Source organism: Rhinolophus sinicus, chromosome 4 (genome assembly GCF_057876585.1).
Source record: "Rhinolophus sinicus isolate RSI-liver-muscle chromosome 4, RSI-T2T, whole genome shotgun sequence".
NCBI lineage: Eukaryota > Metazoa > Chordata > Mammalia > Chiroptera > Rhinolophidae > Rhinolophus > Rhinolophus sinicus.
Window position 1 is genome coordinate 18,552,509 of NC_142504.1, and position 21,687 is coordinate 18,574,195.

General features: G+C 36.6%; 1 protein-coding gene across 1 annotated transcript in view; it reads right to left on the reverse strand.

Moving 5' to 3' along the window:
- The window catches only part of DNAH11 (dynein axonemal heavy chain 11), a 287,546-nt gene that overhangs the window by 185,892 nt on the left and 79,967 nt on the right, over positions 1 to 21,687 (reverse strand). The window contains exons 29-32 of the mRNA XM_088797701.1: positions 17,894 to 18,043; positions 14,679 to 14,912; positions 4,553 to 4,684; positions 2,064 to 2,224 (exon numbers count right to left, since the gene is read on the reverse strand). Of these exons, the coding sequence (XP_088653827.1) occupies positions 2,064 to 2,224; positions 4,553 to 4,684; positions 14,679 to 14,912; positions 17,894 to 18,043 (677 nt within the window). The remainder of the gene's footprint in view (positions 1 to 2,063; positions 2,225 to 4,552; positions 4,685 to 14,678; positions 14,913 to 17,893; positions 18,044 to 21,687) is intronic.

Here is a 21,687-nt window from a genome sequence, read left to right on the forward strand (position 1 = left end):
ATCTCCTTTGAGATGTTTCCTCTCTCCCACTGGCTGAAACACGTGTGGAAGCCAAGTTTAGCATGTCGGACACTTGCCAGCCTTTACTGCTTGGGCACCCTCTCCTCTGGACTGTTACACAAGTAAGACATCAGCTTCCGTGTTATTGAAGCCATCATATTTTGGGTCTCAGTAACAGCAGCATAGCCTGCACCCTCCTAGCCAATCCACCTGTGTACCAGCTCAAGAATCTCAGTGACAAGCTGGTTGATGACCTAAGTTTCTAAACAGCCCATATCGTATGTAAGAAGAAGACGCTATCTGCCCTGCCTACCACACAAAAGAAAGACCAGCGGCAAATGAGATGTAGTGAAAATGTCTGAAAGGCATCACTGTGTTAATGTGAACAATTAGTAAATAATCCAGAGAATGAAATGGAATAGAAATGTACACAAGGCGGCCATCTTATGTAACACACTGTCAAAAGGAACATTCATTTTTCTTCCATCTTCCAAATAAACCACAGAATGATTTTTTTAATTAAAAAGTTAATAAGCTATCAGTCCTCACATGCTGATAAACTTTAACGTGCCTCTACTCCTCTTATACCCTGTGTCTCTCTCCCCCCTTCTCTATTAATGAGGGCACACATACAGTAGATTCTTAGCATCTGTATTTTTGACCATTCTGAAGTGATTTTGTCAAGTTACGAATCTGAATCTCTCCAACTGAAAGCAGTACATAAGTTAATTACAGAATTAAGATAGTGAACGTTGACTTTTAGTTAGAGACAAGTTAAAGAGAACTGAATTAGAGAAACAATTATAAAAGCCATACCATTTATCAATGATGAAATCATGAGCAGATTAACGTGTCAACAACAAGCACAAAGCTAGTGAGAGAATTTTGCCAACCTCACAGGACCACCGTCATAACCCAGGTTATAGACTTATATTTGAGACTGTCTGTACTTTTCTTCCCAAGTAAATCGTACAGTATGGTGATACTGGATAATTGGAAACAGTCCTATGATCCTGAGTTGTAATTTCTCTTTCATGAATCCCAAGGATTAAGTGTGCTTCTCTACCAAGTAATTCAGCAGAGGTCAGAATACTAACCTCAGAATACTCTGAGAATTTCATGTCCGTATGATGATATATCCTTAACTACACAATGTTCTGACCATGTATATATATTTACTTCGAGTCAAGTGGTAATGAACTTAGAGTAATGGTAACCCTTTGCCCTCTTGACATACTTGAGCTGCATTGGCTCTGGGTCTATCCCTTAAACTAGCCAAACTCCTTCTCACCTTAGAAACTTTGTGCTTATCTTTGCCTGTAACTTTCTGCCCCAGGATGTTTGCACAGCTGTTTCCTTGTTATTTATCATTTAGGTCTCAGCTCAAATGTCCTCTCACTCAATCTACCATAGTAGACTCTCCTTTCAAGATACTGTCTAACATATCAACCTGTTTTATTTTTGTCATAGCAAAATTTACCACCTAAAATAAATTTCATTATTTGTTCATTGTTCCTCTTCATTCAACTAAAAAGTAGCCTGTGTGAGAGCAGGCATCCTGCCTATTTCATTGGAACACTACTTAGCAGGGTTCTCCACAAGTATCTATTAAATCATTTAATGGATATACATTCACTCTTTTTTCTTCCTTTCACTGTATGTAATCCTTCAAAAATGAATGTGAACAGACAATTCCTATTTTTGCATTTCCAATAAAGAGAAGCAGTGGGGGAGGTGGTTACAAATCTTGATATCAAGATGTTAGTCATGGATAACCAGAGAGAATAGATTGAGTGATCAAACATGCTGCCTTGAGCCATATTAATCTGATCATGATTTCATGATTTGAATACTATATAGCATCTGTCATTCTGCTTCTTCAATTTGGTTCTATGTAACTTGTTTCTAACTAAAATCAACATTCGCTATGTTACTTAATTCGTTCATTTACACACTGCTTTCATATGGTTTCCCAATTTGTTCATCATTTTCATTCCTTTCTTTTCAATGTCCCACATCTTTACCCATTGCTTGTTTTTTCCCATCTAATTCAACATTTGTACCTGTCTGTTAGAGGGGTGATCACTAGGCGAGGACTATTTCCTAAGTATTCATAGAAGTACTGGAACTGAGCATCGCAAATATTAACAAAGCAGTGTTTCTGGGTGTCCTCCCACCGATGACGGAGTTGAGACAGCCAAGCAAAAGCTTGGGGACTAATAACCTAAAAACATTAGATGATCATTACACATAGGACACAGGCAGTTTCGAGGCAACAAGCTTAATATATTAATCTAATCAACTCTACTGATTCACATTTTATTTCTAAAAATCTCAGAAAAGGGAAATCTCCTGCATGCTACTACAGATTTTAACTGCATATAAACAGCTGAATACTTAATAAGAAACAACATATATAATTAAAGTCTTCATTTTTAAGAAGGCTTTTACTATAAAACAACATTAATTTGTTCAAGCAATGCCTTTTCCCTTTTCATGAATCACTTGAGGTGATTTGATCATTTTTGTAATATTATACTCATATCATCAAAATCAGATGAAAAAATACACTCTCTATTAAAATGGCACACAATCCAAAATTTTTGAATGTCAGAAGTAAATTATATTTTCAACAAAGTCCATTCTAAAACCAGTCTGCTTTAGTACGGAGATTTCCCACTTTGCTTTTTATTAAATCAAATAATGGTATTTTTTTCATTGTTATTCTTTCCAATTTTACTCAATCCTATCCATTCTTTTTCCAGCTTGAAAAAAAATAAATCCAATTTCTTTCAAGATGCACGTAATACTAGGATTTCTTGAGACTCACTTGAAGTTACCAAAATTATTGTCTACTAATTTGTCTGATGTCTACACAAGTCTCAACATTGCACTTCTCAGTGTATTAGATGATCAGGAATTAGACAAAGTTTCTTTTAGTACAAAGTAAAGGACATATTTTAAATCATAATTTATCCTACTACAAGCAAATCACCACTGATAAAACATAATAAAATATGTAAGAAGGTACAAAGTCACACTCAAAGAGTAGTTATCAGTGGTTCATTATCAAAATGAGAATACATGGTAAGTGGGGTTTTCCAAGGATCACTTTTGGATTAGTAATTATAAAACATTTTTCACTAATGGTCCCAAACCTGGATCAAAAAGTATTTTTAAGTTTATAGCTTACACGAAGAAGCATTTGCTTGCACTTAGTGGAGGAAATTAAAATTCACGTTGATTTTAGTAACTTGAGAAAGAACTAGAAAAATAACAGAAAACATTTCACAATAGACACATGCATTCAAACTGTGAATTGCATTGTTTTAATACCACCCCCCGAAAAAAACAAAAGGGATTTGGAGGAAATAGGTGATCGGCATGATACATGAATGCTGTTCAGTAGACAAGCATATCTGACATTTGTAAGTAGGAACATATTTTGAAAAGGGGATGAGAAAATTCTCCTTTCACATTAAACATTGCCAGTATTTAAGGACATATGGACTTTTTAAAGGGTTTAGAGGCTAACTAATGCACTCAAAGGATTGGAAAAGAACTTCTTTAAAGAGTAATTGGGGGTGGCTGGTTAGCTTAGTTGGTTAGAGCATGGTGCTAATAACACCAAGGTTACTGGTTTGACCCCCGGATGGGCCACTGTGAGTTGTGCCCTACTTAAAAAGAAAGAAAGAAAGAAAGTTGTTTAGCCTTGAAAGGAAAAAACAAGGACTAACCAACATTTCCCTTTCTTCAAAAGGAAAATAATCAAAGACACATGAAGATGGTTTAAATGACACAAATCTTATTACTGTTGGAGGGGTAAGCCACAGAGATGATAGCCACTGACTGATGGACCAAGAGATTAGGTGCAGAGAGAGGCCAGAAGACAGAGAAATAAACATGGTGACATCTCGTGGTTCTTCCATCCTGGGTTAATTTTTGGATGTTCTGAATTAGAGGCTCCTGAGTTGGCAAAACCCTTTGGGATATCACTTTAGATAACTCTCATAAGGATAATACTAATATGTCAGCTAATCCAAATCAAACTCACCCAAAGGAAGTTCAACTAACTTCTCAGGACGAATTAAAATACACAAACTTTAAAAACAAAACAAAACAGTGATTTTCTTAGACGTACTCTTGACAATAAACACCAATTTTTATTGGACATGAGAGATTTTATTCTTCTCTGGGCAGATTTTATAGATATATAAATCAGTCCCTTAAAAGGTAAGATCATCATGTTTTCTTTTTATTTATTTCTTAAATTTATTGGGATGACATTGGTTAGTAAAATTATATAGGTTTCAAGAGTACAATTCTGTAATATACCATCTATATATCACACGTGTGTTCCCCACCCAGAGTCAGGGCTCCTTCCATCACCATATATTTGACCCCCTTTACCCTCATCTACTACCCCCCTCCCCTCTTACCCTCTTGTAACCCCCAAACTATTGTCTGTGTCTATGAGTTTTTGTTGGTCTTGTTCAGATAAACATCACTTTTAGGAAACAACAAACAATACATGAAATCTCTACGAACTTGCCTTCTGAGAAATAAGTTTTGCCACCACATCTCTGGCATGGACATCTATGGTGCAAATTGTCATGATCTTCTGCCGGTCTCCAGGTAGAAGTTCTCCCAGCAAAAGTGCAATCAATGTATTCAACTGAGAAATCTAGAAGGAATTTTTTTAAAGGAGGTAAGGGTTACAAATACAGAATCTAACAGTCTTGGTATTTGAAAAAAGCCCTCTGGCTTACAAAATAATTTCAAGTGTTATTTCAGCTGGCCTTCCAACAACCCTGGGGGTAGGAGATGGAGGGAGAGATGTCATTAAATAATTTGAATACTATAAATATTATTACCTACTTTGAGCTAAGACTCAGAGAAGACAGGTGAACCTATGAGTAATGACAAAGCCAGAGGTGGAAGCAAAGTTTCCTGGCTGCACTGAGCTGACTCTCCACCCTGATGAAGATCCAGTCTACAACCTGGTTGAAATAGAAATGACTATTTTAAAAGGTCAAATTGAGCTAACTTCTATACAAGTGTAGGAAGAGGTAAATATCAAGTGCTTTATTGGTTTTGTTTTTTTGTTTGTTTTTGTTTGTTTTGGGGGGTTTTCTTGCATAGGAGAAAGTGATGATTCCTGAGAAGATATTTAAAATGTAGAACTGAAGACTATCCCATCTAATTCTTCTTATTTGCATCCCTATCCTTGTTTAGTTCCACCAATTTCTTAGATCAATATTTTTCAAACTACTGGTCTTTTTTCATAAAATAGAAAGAAATGGAACGACATGGAATAGAATGGAACAGAAAATGTTGCATTACAGAAGTAAGGGTATATATTGTTTTATGAAACTTTATTTCAGTTTCAGACTTTTGAGTGCACTATATATATTTATGATATAAGATATTTCTTATTATTAACTGTGGTCAGAAAGGTTTGAAAGATACTGTCTTAGGTGGTCATTTTGTTAGCATTCTTATTTACACAAAACAGTCCAGTCTTACTCAAGGCTTATTAGCAAAAAACAAACAAACAAACAAAAACCTGCAGGCTATTTCATTCCAGAGTAGCATATTATACAATACTGGTCCCTTTTCCTTTTAGCTCTGCAAAGGATAATTATAAACTGTTAGCTCCTGAGAGAGTTGGTAATAAGTGAATATGACATATCACCAGAGGCTCTCGAACATACTGTCAAAAACATGTTCCCTATGGTACTATTATCACATCCCAGAAAACACCAAACACTGCAGACTTCCCTGAGACGGCTGTGCAGCTGAACTGGAGAAGGTTACATAACTATAGTAAGAATGGAGAAAGCAGGCAGGGAGACGATAACCATTACATTAAATGAGAAAGTATAATGTGCCAGGCACTGACTAAGCATACTGCCTATAGTCTCATTCATCTTCGCAACAATCTATTATCATCCTAATTTTGCAGATGAGGAAACTGAGTCACAGACAGTGACCACATTTGCCAATCCGGGGAAGGGGAACTCAAACCCAGTCTGATTTCAGAGCATGAGCTCTTACAGGTCACACCACATCGATTCCCTTGTACCAGCTTCCACAAGACCAACCCACCCACCACCTTCAAGTTGGAGAAACTGTGCCTGGACAAGAAGCATTCCAGATAGACTTAAAATCAAACACATCAGAAATCTGGTTCAAAAGAATAAAAAACATGTAATGTAGACATTCAGAATACACAACAGCCTTAAAAGCATTAATCTACTATTAATATCTTCCACCTACAAGATGTAGTTACATTGTAACAAAAGCCAAGGCAATCATTATTTCACGTATGCCATGTTCAAGGCGCATCATCCCCATGATGGCCAGGTCTGTGTCTGTCTTGTTCAGTGCATTATCCCCAGAGCACTGAGGAGCGAGCTGTCCAACAGGAGGTGCTCAAGAAAGAGAATCTACACATGCTCCACGTGGTTTTCCCACAGAGGGCCAGCTTGCTTCGTGGAATGACGGTGAGCTCACCATCAAGGAGGGTATCAGCCAGACAAAGCAACGGACTCAAGATCAGAAAGAAGAGCTGGCTCCTGGTATGCAGTGATGACTGATCCTCAATTTTGTCCTGACCCAGCTCTGGCGGCATATGGTACAAAGAAAGAGGCCATGTACCTGAACTCAAAGAGCTACGTCCCTAAGTACTATAGGTTTAAATAAGACAACACAGGAAGCACATTTTCCTTGCAGCAGCAGAAGCAATGTGACTTCACCAGCATCAGGCATGGCCCATCTCCCAATCTAGGGACACTGAAGCCATGCTGGAAAGCCACTGGAAGGAACCCCTTGGTAGAAATGTGGAGTTTGTAGTCCTCCGTTCAGCAAATCAAAGTGAACATACAACATAACAAACTGCTATAGTACTTTGAGGGTCAGCTACCAAAACCCTCAATCCCTTTCCAACTGGCCAAAATGCAGAAATAATGTTCTTTTTGTTTTAAAACAATAGCAACAAGGATCTCTAATCCTGAAACCCACCAATGTTTCAATTTCGGCAATATGGTAAACAATGGGTTTTCCTTGCCATCAGCTAGAGTAAAGGGAACTGCCAAAGAGACCAGGCTCCACACTTGTCCACACTACCAGGGCCTGTGTTATGGAATCCCAGTTTGTTACCTTCTTTTCCCATGTTCCCACTTCTCCTGTAATCATATTGCTAAAACCACCAGCATAATATTGAGCAATGAATGTCAGAGATCGTGAGCATAATTACCTCATTCTTGACACTAATGGAAATGATTCTAGTGCTTCACCACTTAAGCATGCTTTTCTCTGCAGATTTCTGGAAGATATTCTTCAAGTTATAAAGTTTCCTTCAAATGCTTACATTAGAAAAAGAAAGAAGGTGTAAAATCAATCACCTAAGCTCCCACCTTAAGAAACTTGAAAAAGAGGAGCAAATTAAACTCCACGTAAGTAGAAGAAAGGACATTAAACAAGATAAAGCAGAAATTGGTGAAATAGAAAACAAACAATAGAAAAAAAAATCAAAGTAAAAGATTAGCTCTTCAAAAGCACAAATAAAATTGATAAACACCTGGAAGCCTAAGTAAGAAAAAAATGAAAGAAAACCCAAATCCTCAATCCCAGGAATGAAACGAGGACATGTGGCCAGACCCTTCAGACGTGCGAAGGATAATGCTGAGATCCTTATGTTGATTCCGTTTGAAAACTTACATCCCAGGTGGGCAAACTTTTTCTGCAAAGAGGCAGACAGTAACTGTGTTAGGCTCTGCAGGCTACATGGCCTCCATCACGACTCCACTTGGCTGATGGAGTGTGAAAGCAGCCAAAGACATAGGCACTGGGCCAGATTTGGCTGGAGGGTTGTAGTTTTTGCCAGCCACTGACTTAATGAAATGGATAAATACCTTGAAAAATGCAAATTTCCAACACTGACACAGGAAAAAAGGTCACAAAAAAGCTACACAGCAGCATACATGTAAAAGAAAAATCAATTTATAATTTTTAAAATGTTCCTCAAAGAAAACTCTAGACCCAGATGGCAATACCAGCGATTTCTATCACGAACTCTTTCATAAAATAGATGAGACTGTAATACTTTACCATTCCTTTTAAGGAGCATAACACTGATCCTCAAACCTGGCAAAGATATTGTAAGAAAATTATAGATAAATATCCCTTATGAATGAACATAAAGGCAGAATTCCTTGACACAATATCAGCTAAGAGAATCCAGCAAAAAATATAAACACATAAATAAAAGATAATATGTCATAACCAAGTGAAGTTTATTTCAGAAATGCAAAGTTGGCTTAGCATTCAAAAATTCTCCCCAGTAGTCGCTTCATAAGGTATATAAATGTGTAATCGCTATGCTGTATACCTGAAACTAATATAATACTGAATGTCAACTGCACTTGAAAAATAAATTTTAAAAAACTCATCACAGTAACAGAATAAGAGAGGCAAACCACACTAATGTCTCAACAAATTTGAAGAAGGTTTGTTGCCTCTTTGAGATAAAAAACTCTCAGTATGTAGTAAGGGAAGAGATTTTCCTCTAGAAAGGGCATGTACAAAAACCTATATCTATTATCACATTTAACAGTGAAACACTATTCTTCTCTAAGACTGGGAATAGGGAAGGATGTCTCTCTACTTTTAGTCAACATTGTACTGGAGGTCCTAGCCATTTCAACAACTCAAGAAAAGAAAATGAAGGGAAAAAAGAATGAAAGACAAGAAGTAAAACTGTCATTATTTACAGATGATATGTTTATGTACATACAAAGCCATATGAAAACTATAAAAAAACTATTAAAACTAGTAAACAAATTTGGCAAAGTTCCAACATACAAGGTGCATAGTTAAAAATCAATATATTTCTACATACCAGCCACAAACATTGGAAAATAAAATTTAAAAATTAATGTAGCATACATTTGCAACATCAAAACATATGAACAATCTAAAAGTAAGTCTAGCAAGAAATGTGCATGACATCTACATTGAAAACTACAGAAAAAATGGCTGAGAGAAATTAAATAAGACCTATATCAAGAGATACACCATATTTTTGGATTATAAGAATCATCATTATTGAGATATCTATTCTCCCAACATTTCTATTTGTATTCAATGTCATCCCAGTTAAAATTTCATTAGGCTAGGATTATTAAACTTTTAAAAATAAGCAAAGAGATGAAATTTATGTAGAAATAAAAGGAACCTAAACAATTTTGGGAAAAAAAAAAGAACAAAGTTGAAGGCTATATTTACCATGACTACAAGGCTTACTATAAAGCTACAGTGATTAATACAGTGTGGATTTGGCATGAAGATAGAAAGATAGATCAATGGAACAGGAGAGTCTGGAAACAGACCCACATATATACAATCATTAGACTTTTGAGCAAGGTGCCAAGTTAATTCAATGGAAAAAAAAAAGATATATGGATCATAGATCTAAATGAGAAACCCAAAACCATAAAGCACCTAGTAGGACATAAGGGAATTCTTCATGACATTGAGATCAGCACGAATTCCTTACACATGACATAAAAATGATCAATCATAAAAATTTTTTTTATATACTGTACTACATCAAGATTAAAAATTCTACTCACAAAATATACCATTAATAAAATGAGGAGTCTATTCATTTCCTGGAAAAGGGCTTATACCCAAAATAAAGAAATCTTACAACCAACAATAAAAAGACAAACATCCCAATTAAAAAAAAAAAGAACTGAGAAAAATATTTGAACAGATACTTCACAGGAGAAGATACACGAATGCCAATAAACACATGAAAAGTTGTTCAACATCTCTGAACATTAGATATAAGAAATTAAAACCACAAGAAGATACAATTTCACACCCACTAGAATGGCTGAGATTGTAAATATAACACCCAATACTGGCTAGTACATGAAGCAATTAGAATTCCATCACATTTGTTAATGGGAATGTAACAATGGAGACCTGCATGGCAGTTTCTTAAATGGTTAGGTACCTCCCTATGAACCAGTAATTTCATTTTTAGGTATTTGCTCAGGAGAAATGAATATATGTCCACAAAAAGACTTGTACAAGAATGTTTCAGGCAGCTTTAGAAATTATAGCTCCAAACTGGAAACTCAAATGTCAACTAACAGCATAAACAAAGTGTAGTATATTTGTACAATGGAATACTAAGTAATAAAATAGAGTGAACTTCTAATAAATGCAACATCAATGACTCCCAAAAACATGTTTGCTGAAAAATGGGGAGAATCTGAGGTTATACTCTATTTGAATGCTAAGTTAGGCTGACGCAGATTCATGGATGCTGGCAGAAGACACAGAGACTCCTGGGTCGGAGATAAAAGACAGTTTATTAGTCACAGCAATAGCACTGAGTAACATCAGAGTATCAGTATTTGCACCAGTCCCCAACCCCCAACTTTCAAAGGATAACCTGAAAACAGCCATTCGATGCATGCAGTGAGTCGTGTTACAGTAGAGGAACCCTCAGTTTGGGGAGCCCAAATGTTTTATAAGAGATAGTAAGTATGCTTGACCTTCACCCTAGAAGGAGATATTACCTTTATTATACTGGACAGTTAATCAACTTGCCCTTTGCTCTGGAGAGAGACACTATTTCTACCTTCCAAGGATGTTTGCTATACAAACATCCATGCAAAGATGGTCTAGAACAAAGGCAGTCAGTACTTCTGCTTGTACAAAATGTGAGACCCACAAAGATTGTCTCCCAACAGTTAAGTGAAAAAGGTCAAAAAAGGATGTGCTAATTTGTGAGAATGGCCAACAAGTTTATTAAAACTTTATAAAATGAATAAAAGTCTTTTCTTTTTTTTCTACACTCTAGAACATGGATGTAACATGTTGATCAATACTGATCGAACATGGCATTTATCTGTTCTTTAAATGTCTGACAAAACCATTGGAAAAGAGCTCTATTTAGGTGGATCTATTCATATTTAACTACCTTGATTACCATTTGAATTATTTCTGTGGTTACTGGTCTACTCAAGTTTTCCACTTCATTTTGAATCAATTTTTAAAACAGTATTTATATAAAATCTTCCATTTAATTTAGATTTTCAACTTAAATCGCAAGTAGTTGTTACACAGATTTTTTTGTTTGTTTGTTTGTTTTTAGCTTTTTAAAAATCTCTTTCTCTTAGAGGTTATGTTTCCTTTCCCTAGCCCTTTGTCCTCTGAACTGCAAATCTTTGTCAGTGTTATTGGTCTGTTCAAAGAACCAGTTCTCAGGATTGAATCAGATTGGACACTTAAGGCATATATGAGCAACAAATCCCGTTTTCTCTTACCTCCATCTGCCACTGTAAGGATCTTGAGTTACTTTAGGATTTTTTCTGCTTATGTTTCTAGAACAGGGGTTAGAAAACTACAGGTCAAATAAAGTTTTATTGGAATCCAGCCATGCCCATTTCTTTAAAAATTGCCTGTAGTTTCTTTCCTTCTATAACAGCAGATATGAGTAGTTGAGAAAGAGACTTTATGACTCTTAAAGACTAAAATCTTTACTATTTTGTCCTTCAGAGAAAAAGTTGGCCAACCCTTGCTCAATAGAAAAGACATAGTGATGGCAGAAGTCCTCAATAAAGTCTCATTTGGTTTATAAAGAATTTATCCGAGCTTTATCCTGAGGACAAATGCACTCAACAGATAACCTTTTGGGATGTACAGGAAAAAGAATGGTTCCAATTGTCCATCTCTTCTACATTTAATCCTTACCACTGACCATGATGGACCCAAAATGCTTTTTATGTTTACTGATCTGAGTTTGTAATTATTCTGGAATCACACTGGGACACAATAGGCTTATTGTTGCAATAGCTTCCTCTTTTTTGTATGTTTGAAGTATAATTTTCTCTGCTCTTAGTTATCAGTTCAAAGTCATCCGTTGTCTGACTTCTATATATACCTCAAATTATCTGGTCCAGTATTTCCAAGAACAATATGAATTTTTTTTCATATAACTTATTTGTCATTCAATATAATTTTTGATGAGAGGGCAGGTAGAGAGTTTGTGCTGTGCTTATGATTTCGTGGGTTCCTGCTATATTATGAAGCATGAGGCAACCAGATCACACTTTCCTTAAAGGAAGAAAAAAAAAAAAAAGACGTGTGTCCAATATACGCTAGGTAGCTGCAGGCTTCACAGGCTTCACAGGCTTCCCTATTCAGGTAACAGAGTCAGGACAAGATAAGAATGCCATCAACACTGTATTCAATTTGCTTTTCAAAGAATGTCTCAATCAGTGACTGAAAGTGAGGCCAAAAATTGGCTCTACACAGCACAATGAGAGTCTCTTTCTTACACATACATCTTTGTGTTGGGGAGGATGGATGGTTAATGAGGAAAGTTTTATATTGCTAATCTTGAGTCTTATTAAAATATGTGGGTAATGTCACAGCACATTAGCTACTAGTTTTTTTAAAGTCCAAAATGCTTCCATCTCTTTCTTTGATTATTTTCACAAAGCTCAATAATAAAGGAAGAGTGGGAACACTTTCTGACCAGATCCCAAGTCTCCAACATACTTTTGCCAAGGAACCTTCAAACCTGATAAATTATATTTTTCATATTTTCAAAGACTCTGGCAAGGCAAGAAAATGCAGTATTTTTGCTTTTAATCCCAACACTATCTAACATACAATCACAACAGGTCTAGGAAAAACAAAATAGTTTAAAAGAATTCTCTTAGATTATTTATCTCATTACAATTTGGACATGACAACTAAGGAAAGAAATTACTTGTTCAGGCAGATCATCAATTATAGCCAACTCAGATCTCAGTTTTAAAATTAAGCTATTTTAAAGGAATAAAGTTCATTTTAAAAACTGCTCACAGTATTAGCAAGACTAATTTTAATTAAAAACAAACTCCAGCTGGTTACATCCATTTTTAAAGAGAGAAAACTAAAGGAGTTTTCATCTAGATGCACATACTCTCATGAACTAAACTACAGCTTGACAGGACTCAAATGTTTGCTTCTCTAATGCGTCTATTAGTATCGGTTGCAAAACTGAAATACTGCATTGAAGGCATTTATTGGCTGGTCTGTCAAACATTTCAATTCGTGTTAGAAGTTTTTTTTAAAAATTACTTTCCTTTTCTTTCCTTTCTATAATACATCTGGATTTTTCTCCTTTATCTTTAATAATAAATCAAGACATTGAAAATAACGAAGTTGATATAAATAAAAAGTGTTCATAAAATATTACTTACTATTTTAAGCAATAAAATACTCTAATCATTACAAAAATGATAAATTGGAGGCACGGAAGAATTAAACAGGAAAATCATTAGAATAGATTAAATAGAAATATGTTTGTTAAAAGATTTAAGTTTGAGCAGAGATTGATAATAGCTGACATTGAAGACTGGATAGTATTTTAATTAAATATTTAAAAATATCTTTATTTAAATATGTAGTGAGAATATAGTAAAAGCATAAATATCAATAAATTAATCAGACAGTTATTTTTGTAAGCATAGTAGAATTCTTTGCAATTCAACTAATTATCTCAGTGATTTAAGTCCAATGTAAAAGTGTAACTACTTAGTTTCCTCATACAAATGGTATCAACTAGAATTGCAGAGACATTGCCTTAGGAGGAAGCCAGCCACTTTCAATCCAATGATCCCAAGCCTACTAAATACAAACCAATGCCCCATTTTCCAAAAGATGTAACATCAAAAAGAAAATATTTTTCTCCAAAAACAAGTAATACAAAAACATCTTCAGTAACCTAAGTAAGTTAGGTGGTCTCCACCCAAGATTTAAAAAAGCAAAATTAAAAGGAATAAGCAACACACTCTAAAACTTAAAATTCTTGAATATGTTATAAGTATCCTTCACTCTCCAAATCTGTTTGATGTTTAAAGCACTGAGTTAAAAGTACCCCTACAAAGAGAAGCAATGGGAAGTTGTGGAAAGCATTCTGGAGTCTGCCGGCCCTGCCAGTTTCACTTACAAATTGTGCAACATTGGGAGAGTCACTTAGTGTCCCCAGATTCAGCCTTTCTCCACTGAAAACAAGAAGGGCAGACAAACCAATATCTACACTAGTTTCCAAGCCTAATATTCCCTTAATCTATACACTGAGAGAAAGGCCACATCTCTGAATTGTTCCACAGCTAAGGGCGCACCTTAAGATCAGAGAGGCGACAGCATAGCTGGATGAATAAAATGGAATTCAAAATAGACTATTTTCCTAAGTTGCTCATCTGTGATTTATAATTAACAGAAAACCAAAATATGTGAAAACATTTGTTGCTGTTGAACAGTAATTCACCTTTCTGAATTGTGCACATATATTCTTATAAATAGATGATCAGCCCAGATGGAGAGTCTTACACAGAAGGAAAGAAACAGGCCAGTATCGGGGTGGGAATGATATACGAGAGGCTTGGGGGATAACGGACACGATGGATGTTTTGAAAACCCATGTAGAAAACTAGAAGAAGGCTAACACAGTGGTAGAAAATGAAAAGTTAAATAATTGATTGTTAAAAGCTTCTGGTGCAGTACACTGCACACAGAAGACACTCCACAAAGGATGAGTGAATGAATGAATGAAGTTTACTTCTTCAAGTCCCTATAAGTCTTAAAATCATGAATCTATAAGATACCTGTTTTTTATGGAAATCCTTTAGGGCTGTTTCATAGCCTTCCTCCAGTCTGCTGAAGGCTATTCCTACATCTGTAGTCCACCAGATTTGTGAGCTGGTTAATGCAACCTGAGCCGGGAAATCAAAAATCCACAGTTCCCTAGGTTTTTCTTCATAGGCCGCTAAAGCTTCTGTGATCGAATGTCGCACTGTTTCTTGCATGGTCTGTTCAAGTTGCAGAAGCCACGTTTCCACCTTTTGAAGCAAAATGAAATGTTATAACACAGGCTTAACTATGGAAGAGGGGTAATTCCATCCTATTATGGGCTCAAAGGCCATGCAGAGAGTGAGGCCTCAGCTGCATTTGTTTTAAATCTCTGTAGAAAACCAAAAGAGGGGTAACTCAAAGGAGAAGCCCAATGTGTGGCTGATGAAGTGGTTTTCCTACATGAACCTGTCTTGTCCCGGAGAGACTTCTCATTTATTTCACCTACTGCTGGCTAATAACTTTCCACACCCTAAACAGGATGTAGTTTCAATGATTCAGTTTTCAGACTTGAAGACAAAGTGTTTCTAGACCAAGATCTTCTCTGATAACACACAATATTTTGAGAAACCAAACATCACAGCCATCTAGAGAGTAATGTGCTAGAGTAATATTCCAGACCATTGGGGATATGGGAAATTGATGTTTTTTAAATATATCCTTTGATCATTTTAAAATCTACTGAAAATTCTTCTCTAAAATCTTCATAGTTCTTAGTCTTAAGACAAGGTATTTTCAGCAAGTATCTTAATTATATTCCCTACTGGTTCTCATCTTCACACTTGTCAAAAATTAGACAGCAGGAGAGTATGAGAGAGAGGACAACTGCTGATTTGTGAAAATTAATCTTTTTTAAAAATTCAAGCTTATTTTGCTCCCACAAATATATTTCAGCTGGTTTCCATCCTATTCAAATAAGCTTAGTTACATTTATCCATATATGTTTCCATGGAATATTATATAACAAAAAGTGAGCATACATTATTTGCAAATAATTGACCATACCAATAAAAAATGACTATAATAAAAAAAAAATTCCTTGGGGTGACGAGTTAGCTCAGATGGTTAGAATGTGGTGCTAATAACACCAAGGTTGTTGGTTCAATCCCCGCAGGGGCCACTGTGAGCTGTGCCCTCCTTAAAAAAAAAAAAAATTCCAAGGGCCACATGGGATACTGAAGATGCTATAACTGATTTCTTTCCCTGCCTCTGCAAAAATGGCAGCAGCATGCATTCCTAGAATCTCTTTCTCTGGAGAACTGGGAAGGAAAGATATGTGGTCAATGAGCTGACAGCCTTCCCTACCAAAAGAAAAAGGAAGCACTGCCCTGGAAACGGCCCCAACATCCTAAGAGCCTTCTCCTCTGGCTTCACAGCTGGGCTTTGCTCACATGCTTGAGTTCAGGGTCTTCGATCTACTCAGTGCCTAACTAATTAAGCACAACTCTTAATGTCACCAAACAACAAGTTCCTTCAGTGAATCAGAGGTCATTGGAGCATCTCTCAGATACTCTGGTGTCCTTGTCCTCAAGATGACAACCTTTTCTCAAGAACTTTCTAGGGGAAGATCAAACACACATATAAGGTGGTATATCAGCTCATGTTCAGATGACTATGCCAACAATGGCAACTTAACTCACTATGATTTAAGAACTAAGCTCTGATGAGGTCCTTGCTTGATCCCTCCCTTTCTGGTTTCATCAGCTTCTGCCCAACCCTCTATAACAACAGTTACCACTTCCCATTATTGCTAACTATATGTATATCCATTTCTTCAATAAACCTAAGAGCTCCTCAAAGATAGAGCCATGTCTTATTCATTTCTGGATCCCCCAAAACCTAAACCGATTTGTATTTTATTTGACTAGTGTTTATGTAATACCTACTGTGTACCAGCATCTGGTACACAGTAGGTATTACATAAACACTAGTCAAATAAAATACAAATAGTCTAAATTGGGAAGAACCAATCATAAAAGTATGGGGGTGGGAGAAGACCTCAAGTAAAAACATCTTTTTATATAAAATAAAGGCAATTAGAGGGCGAATGTGGTATATGACCGAAAGTATCTCACACAAGTTGCTTGTACAGAATAAATTAGAGCACGATGAAAACTTTCAGTATCAAGAGTCCCTGCTGCTGACAACCACATCCGTCAACTGGACTGTCCTCCTTCTGGGCTCTATGCCAGTCGGCTAGCAGTCTGCTGGGGAGGGAGCAGATAGCAAGACACTTTTGTCAAGATAGTTTATGGTGACTTTCTCTAATCATTGTAATAATATCCTAAAGAGCCCAAGAGATCAAAAAATATATTTTAATCAAAGTGTTCCACCATCTGCTTCCCCATCACTTGGCAGGGATTTCTGGTACAATATTAAAAAGCAAGAGAGAGGAATAAAGAAAACCCCTGTTTAAAAAAAAAAAAAAAAAGGTTGCCATGACATTTCTGCAAGAGACATTTTAAGGACCCCCTGCCTCAACCCAAATGGTTCTGTGATAGAGGCTACTGTGCAGTTACTCTGTGGATTAACCCAAGCTATAAAAACATCATCATAAAATGATGCAATTGCTCTAAATCATTTGAAAACACCAAGAGCTCTTTCATCAATCATAATGAGCCATTCTTGCAGATCACTGTTGAGAATATTTTTGAGGTATCTGGCTGTGAGAGAAGAGAATATACTAACTTAACTGTCTGTGCACATGGTAATTAGAGGACGTGACATCAGCTTGGTAGACTCAATCCACTTAATTTACAAGCAGCCATTTACAACATTCCCATCAGAATCCTGAACCATGAGCCTCTTTAAAACATGCTTTACTGCAAGGCACTGCTTCACCTTCACCCCTGTACTCTCTAAGCAGTGGTGAAAACAATACGCTTTGTGGAAGACTCTGTCCCTGGGCTGCATTTGCTTCTAATGCTGGGGTCCACTCATTCAATCTGTGACAGTCCCTCCTGTCTCGTTCAACTGCTAGCATCTCTGAGACCCTGTGAGGTGCTGCAACCGAATGCACAGAAACGGGGAAGCCCCATCACACTGGAGGCAGGTAAACAGGAAGCTCCGAGCACAAAACCAACCAGAGCCCGAGCTGACGTGAGTTGATTTCTTCTTGTTCAATTCAACCTTTAAAATATTATCCTGAAAATCCTCCTCTAACATAGAAAACCTCATAATCAAACCTTACGTGGCCTATGCATTCACACTTGGCTTGGAATGGGACATACTCCTTTTCTTTGCTGGACATTCCAATTGCTCTGTGTGTAGAAACACCCTGCTCGTCTTCAAACTGCAGATCTGCAATGCTGTCAAAGAGTTTGGCGAGGTGACGTGTTACCTAAGACAAGGTGATAAGAAGAGATAAGAGCATTTCTTACTGGAGATACAGTCCTGGTGATCTAGTGATGATGCCATAGGAACTCACAAAACTTATTTATGTAGTTACAGAGTTGTCTCAAAATGGTTTTCTTCAAAATAAAAATCACTTCTTCAGTTTCAGAGTTTGAAATGACCTTGGTGGAGACGGGGCCAGACACTCTGGTCACACCATGAGGGTTTGGGTGGTTGGTCAATGCTTAACACACAAAGTTACCTATTTTCTACTTGAAGATTGGAGACTTACTGACATCTCTATTTGAGCCATATTCCTGTAGCAACCATCCTGCTGGGAATTTTGTGGTCCATGTTTTAAAATTCAGACATATTATTATACTATAAAAAAGCTTATACTGTAAAAAAGCTGTGTTAAATACCTGAAACAAAAATGTAAGTAAAATACAATTTTACTCTTGTGTTAGGTCCCATGTTGTATATTTGCTTTGATACTTATGTGAGCCCCACAGCATACCTGTCACATGACCAAGATGAATAGGATTTCCCCATTTTCATTGTTAAGAAAATTGAAGCTAAAATATTAGGTGACTTCATTAAGTTGACATTGTTAAAAGTAAGTGGCATTCAAATTTTAAGCTTCCAACTCCAGGTTACATCTACAAAGTTTACTCTAACCTTTTATATCCTACATTGTGGAATCTTCAAAAGAACCCTCACACTAAACTCTATACAGGTGCCAGATTATTTGAGAAATAAAATAAACCAAATGAAAAGACAAAGATGAGCATGTGTTCTGCCAGAGGCCAGTTTGGAGACTAAAACCTAATTGGCCTGCAAACAGAATGCCAGAATTAGCAACCCTCTTCCCTCCAGTCATGTCGGCTCGGACCAGGATGGGCCTTTCCACCTAGAACACTGGCATGGAAAAACGAAGCAGCAGATGTGTGTTCTGCAGGTAGGCTCACAAGGAGGAGAACATACTCTCGACCAGGTAGGCAGACAGGGAACCAGAGAAAGTGTCAGGAGTGAGAAGAAGTGGTTCTTCCTTACACATTTATCATACAAATAAAAGCTGCTGAGTGGAAAACAGTTTGGTGGTTCCTTGAAAAGTTAAACATAGAATTACCGTATGACCCAGATTCCATTCCTCCGTATATACCCAAAAATAATTAAAAACAGGTTCGCAAATACTGGTATACAAGTGCAGTATTATTCACAAAAGCCAAAATGTGGAACCAACTCAAATATCCATTGACGGATAAATGGACAAATAAATTGTGGCATATACACACAATGAAATGTTATTCAGCCATAAAAAGGAATGAAGTACTGATATATGCGCAAGTGTGAATGAACCCTAAAAACATCATACTAAATGAAAGAAGCTAGGCACAAATGACTATATGTTGTGTGATTCCATTTATATGAAATGTCCAGAGCAGGTAAATCCATAGATTGGTGGTTGTTAAGGGTGGGAGGGAAGGAGGAATGGTGAGAAGCTGTGAGTGACTGCTTAATAGGGTTTTATTTTAGGCTGATCACAATATTTTGAAACTAAATAGAGGTGATGGTTGCACAACATTGTGTATGTACAAAATGCCACTGAATCGTATCTTTCAAAATGGTTAATTTTATATTATATGAATTTCATCTCAATTGAAAAAAAAAGAGATAAAAGGTGCTAAGAACCAGAAGATTGCTTAAAGCTATCCAGCCTTTACCAGCATATAGGTGTGATTCATTTTTCTTGAAACACAGTTTAACTGGATTTGATAACTCTCCCAACAGCAGCTTCTAAGAACAAGAGCAACCTGCCGAAATTTCCTGCATGACAAGACCAACACCAATATTGGTCAGGAACCCCTTAAGGCTGATTTAATCTTTGAAGCTTTTAGCCTTAACACTTTTTGCTGTATTAGCAGTTTTAGTGTTGAAGAAAATCACCGCAAGAAATCTTCTGCGTTTAAAATAGATGAGTTTTTGAGACTCACACTTACTTGAAACCTAAACAGAGTAGCAGCTGATGACCACTGCTTGGCTTATCATATTCTCCTCCATCCGTGTACATTACCCCAAGGACACTTACACGCAGACAGTATCTCCAATAATCTCACAATTCACTGTCACAGCTGAAGTGGCCAGGAAGTGCACAGATGTTTAATGGCTTCTACTATGTAATGGGCCTAAATAATATTCAGGTGAAAAGCTGCAGGATCAATGAGACCTCAGCCATCAGACAGCCTCACACATTATTGCTTTGGTGAGAAAATCGTTTTAAAAGAACTTCTAGACCTGTAGTCACTCAGCCAGTGACCAGGAAATGCAAACCTCATGGCTTACTGCCCTCCTGTTACATACACCGGGTATGTCTGAAGTCAGATGTTTTCATATTCTGACTTCCATTTCAAGCTTCTGAGAGAACAGGGCTGTTGTTTTAAACTAATGCAGCAACCCATTTGCGAAATGAGAAAAAAAAGGCATATATTGTTATATAATTTTGGTCAACCATATAGTAACTATTTTGTAAGAATAGTCAAAGATAATCCCCAATGGATATATAACTTATGGCATATTTATTTAAATTTTAGATTGTCTCTTTTCTTGTCACACACCTAAATGCCTAAGTCCTATGGGTATCAGGCTGCCTTTATATAAAAGCATCCATTTAAAATATGCCATTCCTAAATTATGTCCGGAAGAGCTGCTCTTACTTGGCAATTTCTATGACAAACGAAACTTAGGTGAGCAGCCTCTATTCCTTGCTGCTTAACGGTAACCAGAGACAACGCCAAGATGGCCAGAACCATGACCATCTGCTGTGTCTGCTTCCTGTTGCTGCCTCTTCCCCATTCCATCCTCAGCCTCAACCAAAGCTCAAGGGCAACCCTTCCTCCACCCTATGTAGAAAACAGTGCTCCAGCTCTCTGCTTCCCACAGAAAAGCTGGGATTTTCTATTGATTTTTATCTCAACTAAAACGCCTTCACTCTTGCATGCTGTCAACTAACCACTTGCATCTTGAACCTTTTCCCTCTTAATTGTCTGAGGAGGATTAAAGGTTGCAACACTGTGAGTGTTGAGCTCCGTCATCCTTATTCCTGAAATTTGGAGGCTGAGAGACTGCTATTTAAGATTTCTCAAAAGACAAGCTGGCAGATTTGGGCTGATGTCATGGAAGGACATTTCTTGATGTAAACATTAAACAATTCTGAGCATATATATATTCTTGAGGTTATCATTGTAGAGACTGCATTGTGGTCTCAATTTCCACAGCAGTGGTTTTCTAGGAGCCGCATTAAAACAAGTAAAAAGAAACAGGTGAAATTAATTTTAATGTAGCTTACCTGACAGAGTATATCCAAAATGTTTTCACTTAAACATGTAATATAAAAATTATTAATGAGATATTTTATGTGCTTTTCTCTGTAGCAAATTTTTGATAGCAGGTGTTTTTATGTTTATGGCATACCTCAATTTGGATTTTTTCATCAGAAATACTTGATCTGATTTAGATTTCATAAAATACACAGTTGCAAAGCAGATTCACATACCCAAGTTGTTTCAAATATACTTAGCTTTCCAATAACTGAGTCAAATATCAGTTTTTACATTTAAATCAATTAACACATTACGTAGGGCAGGGTTTAAA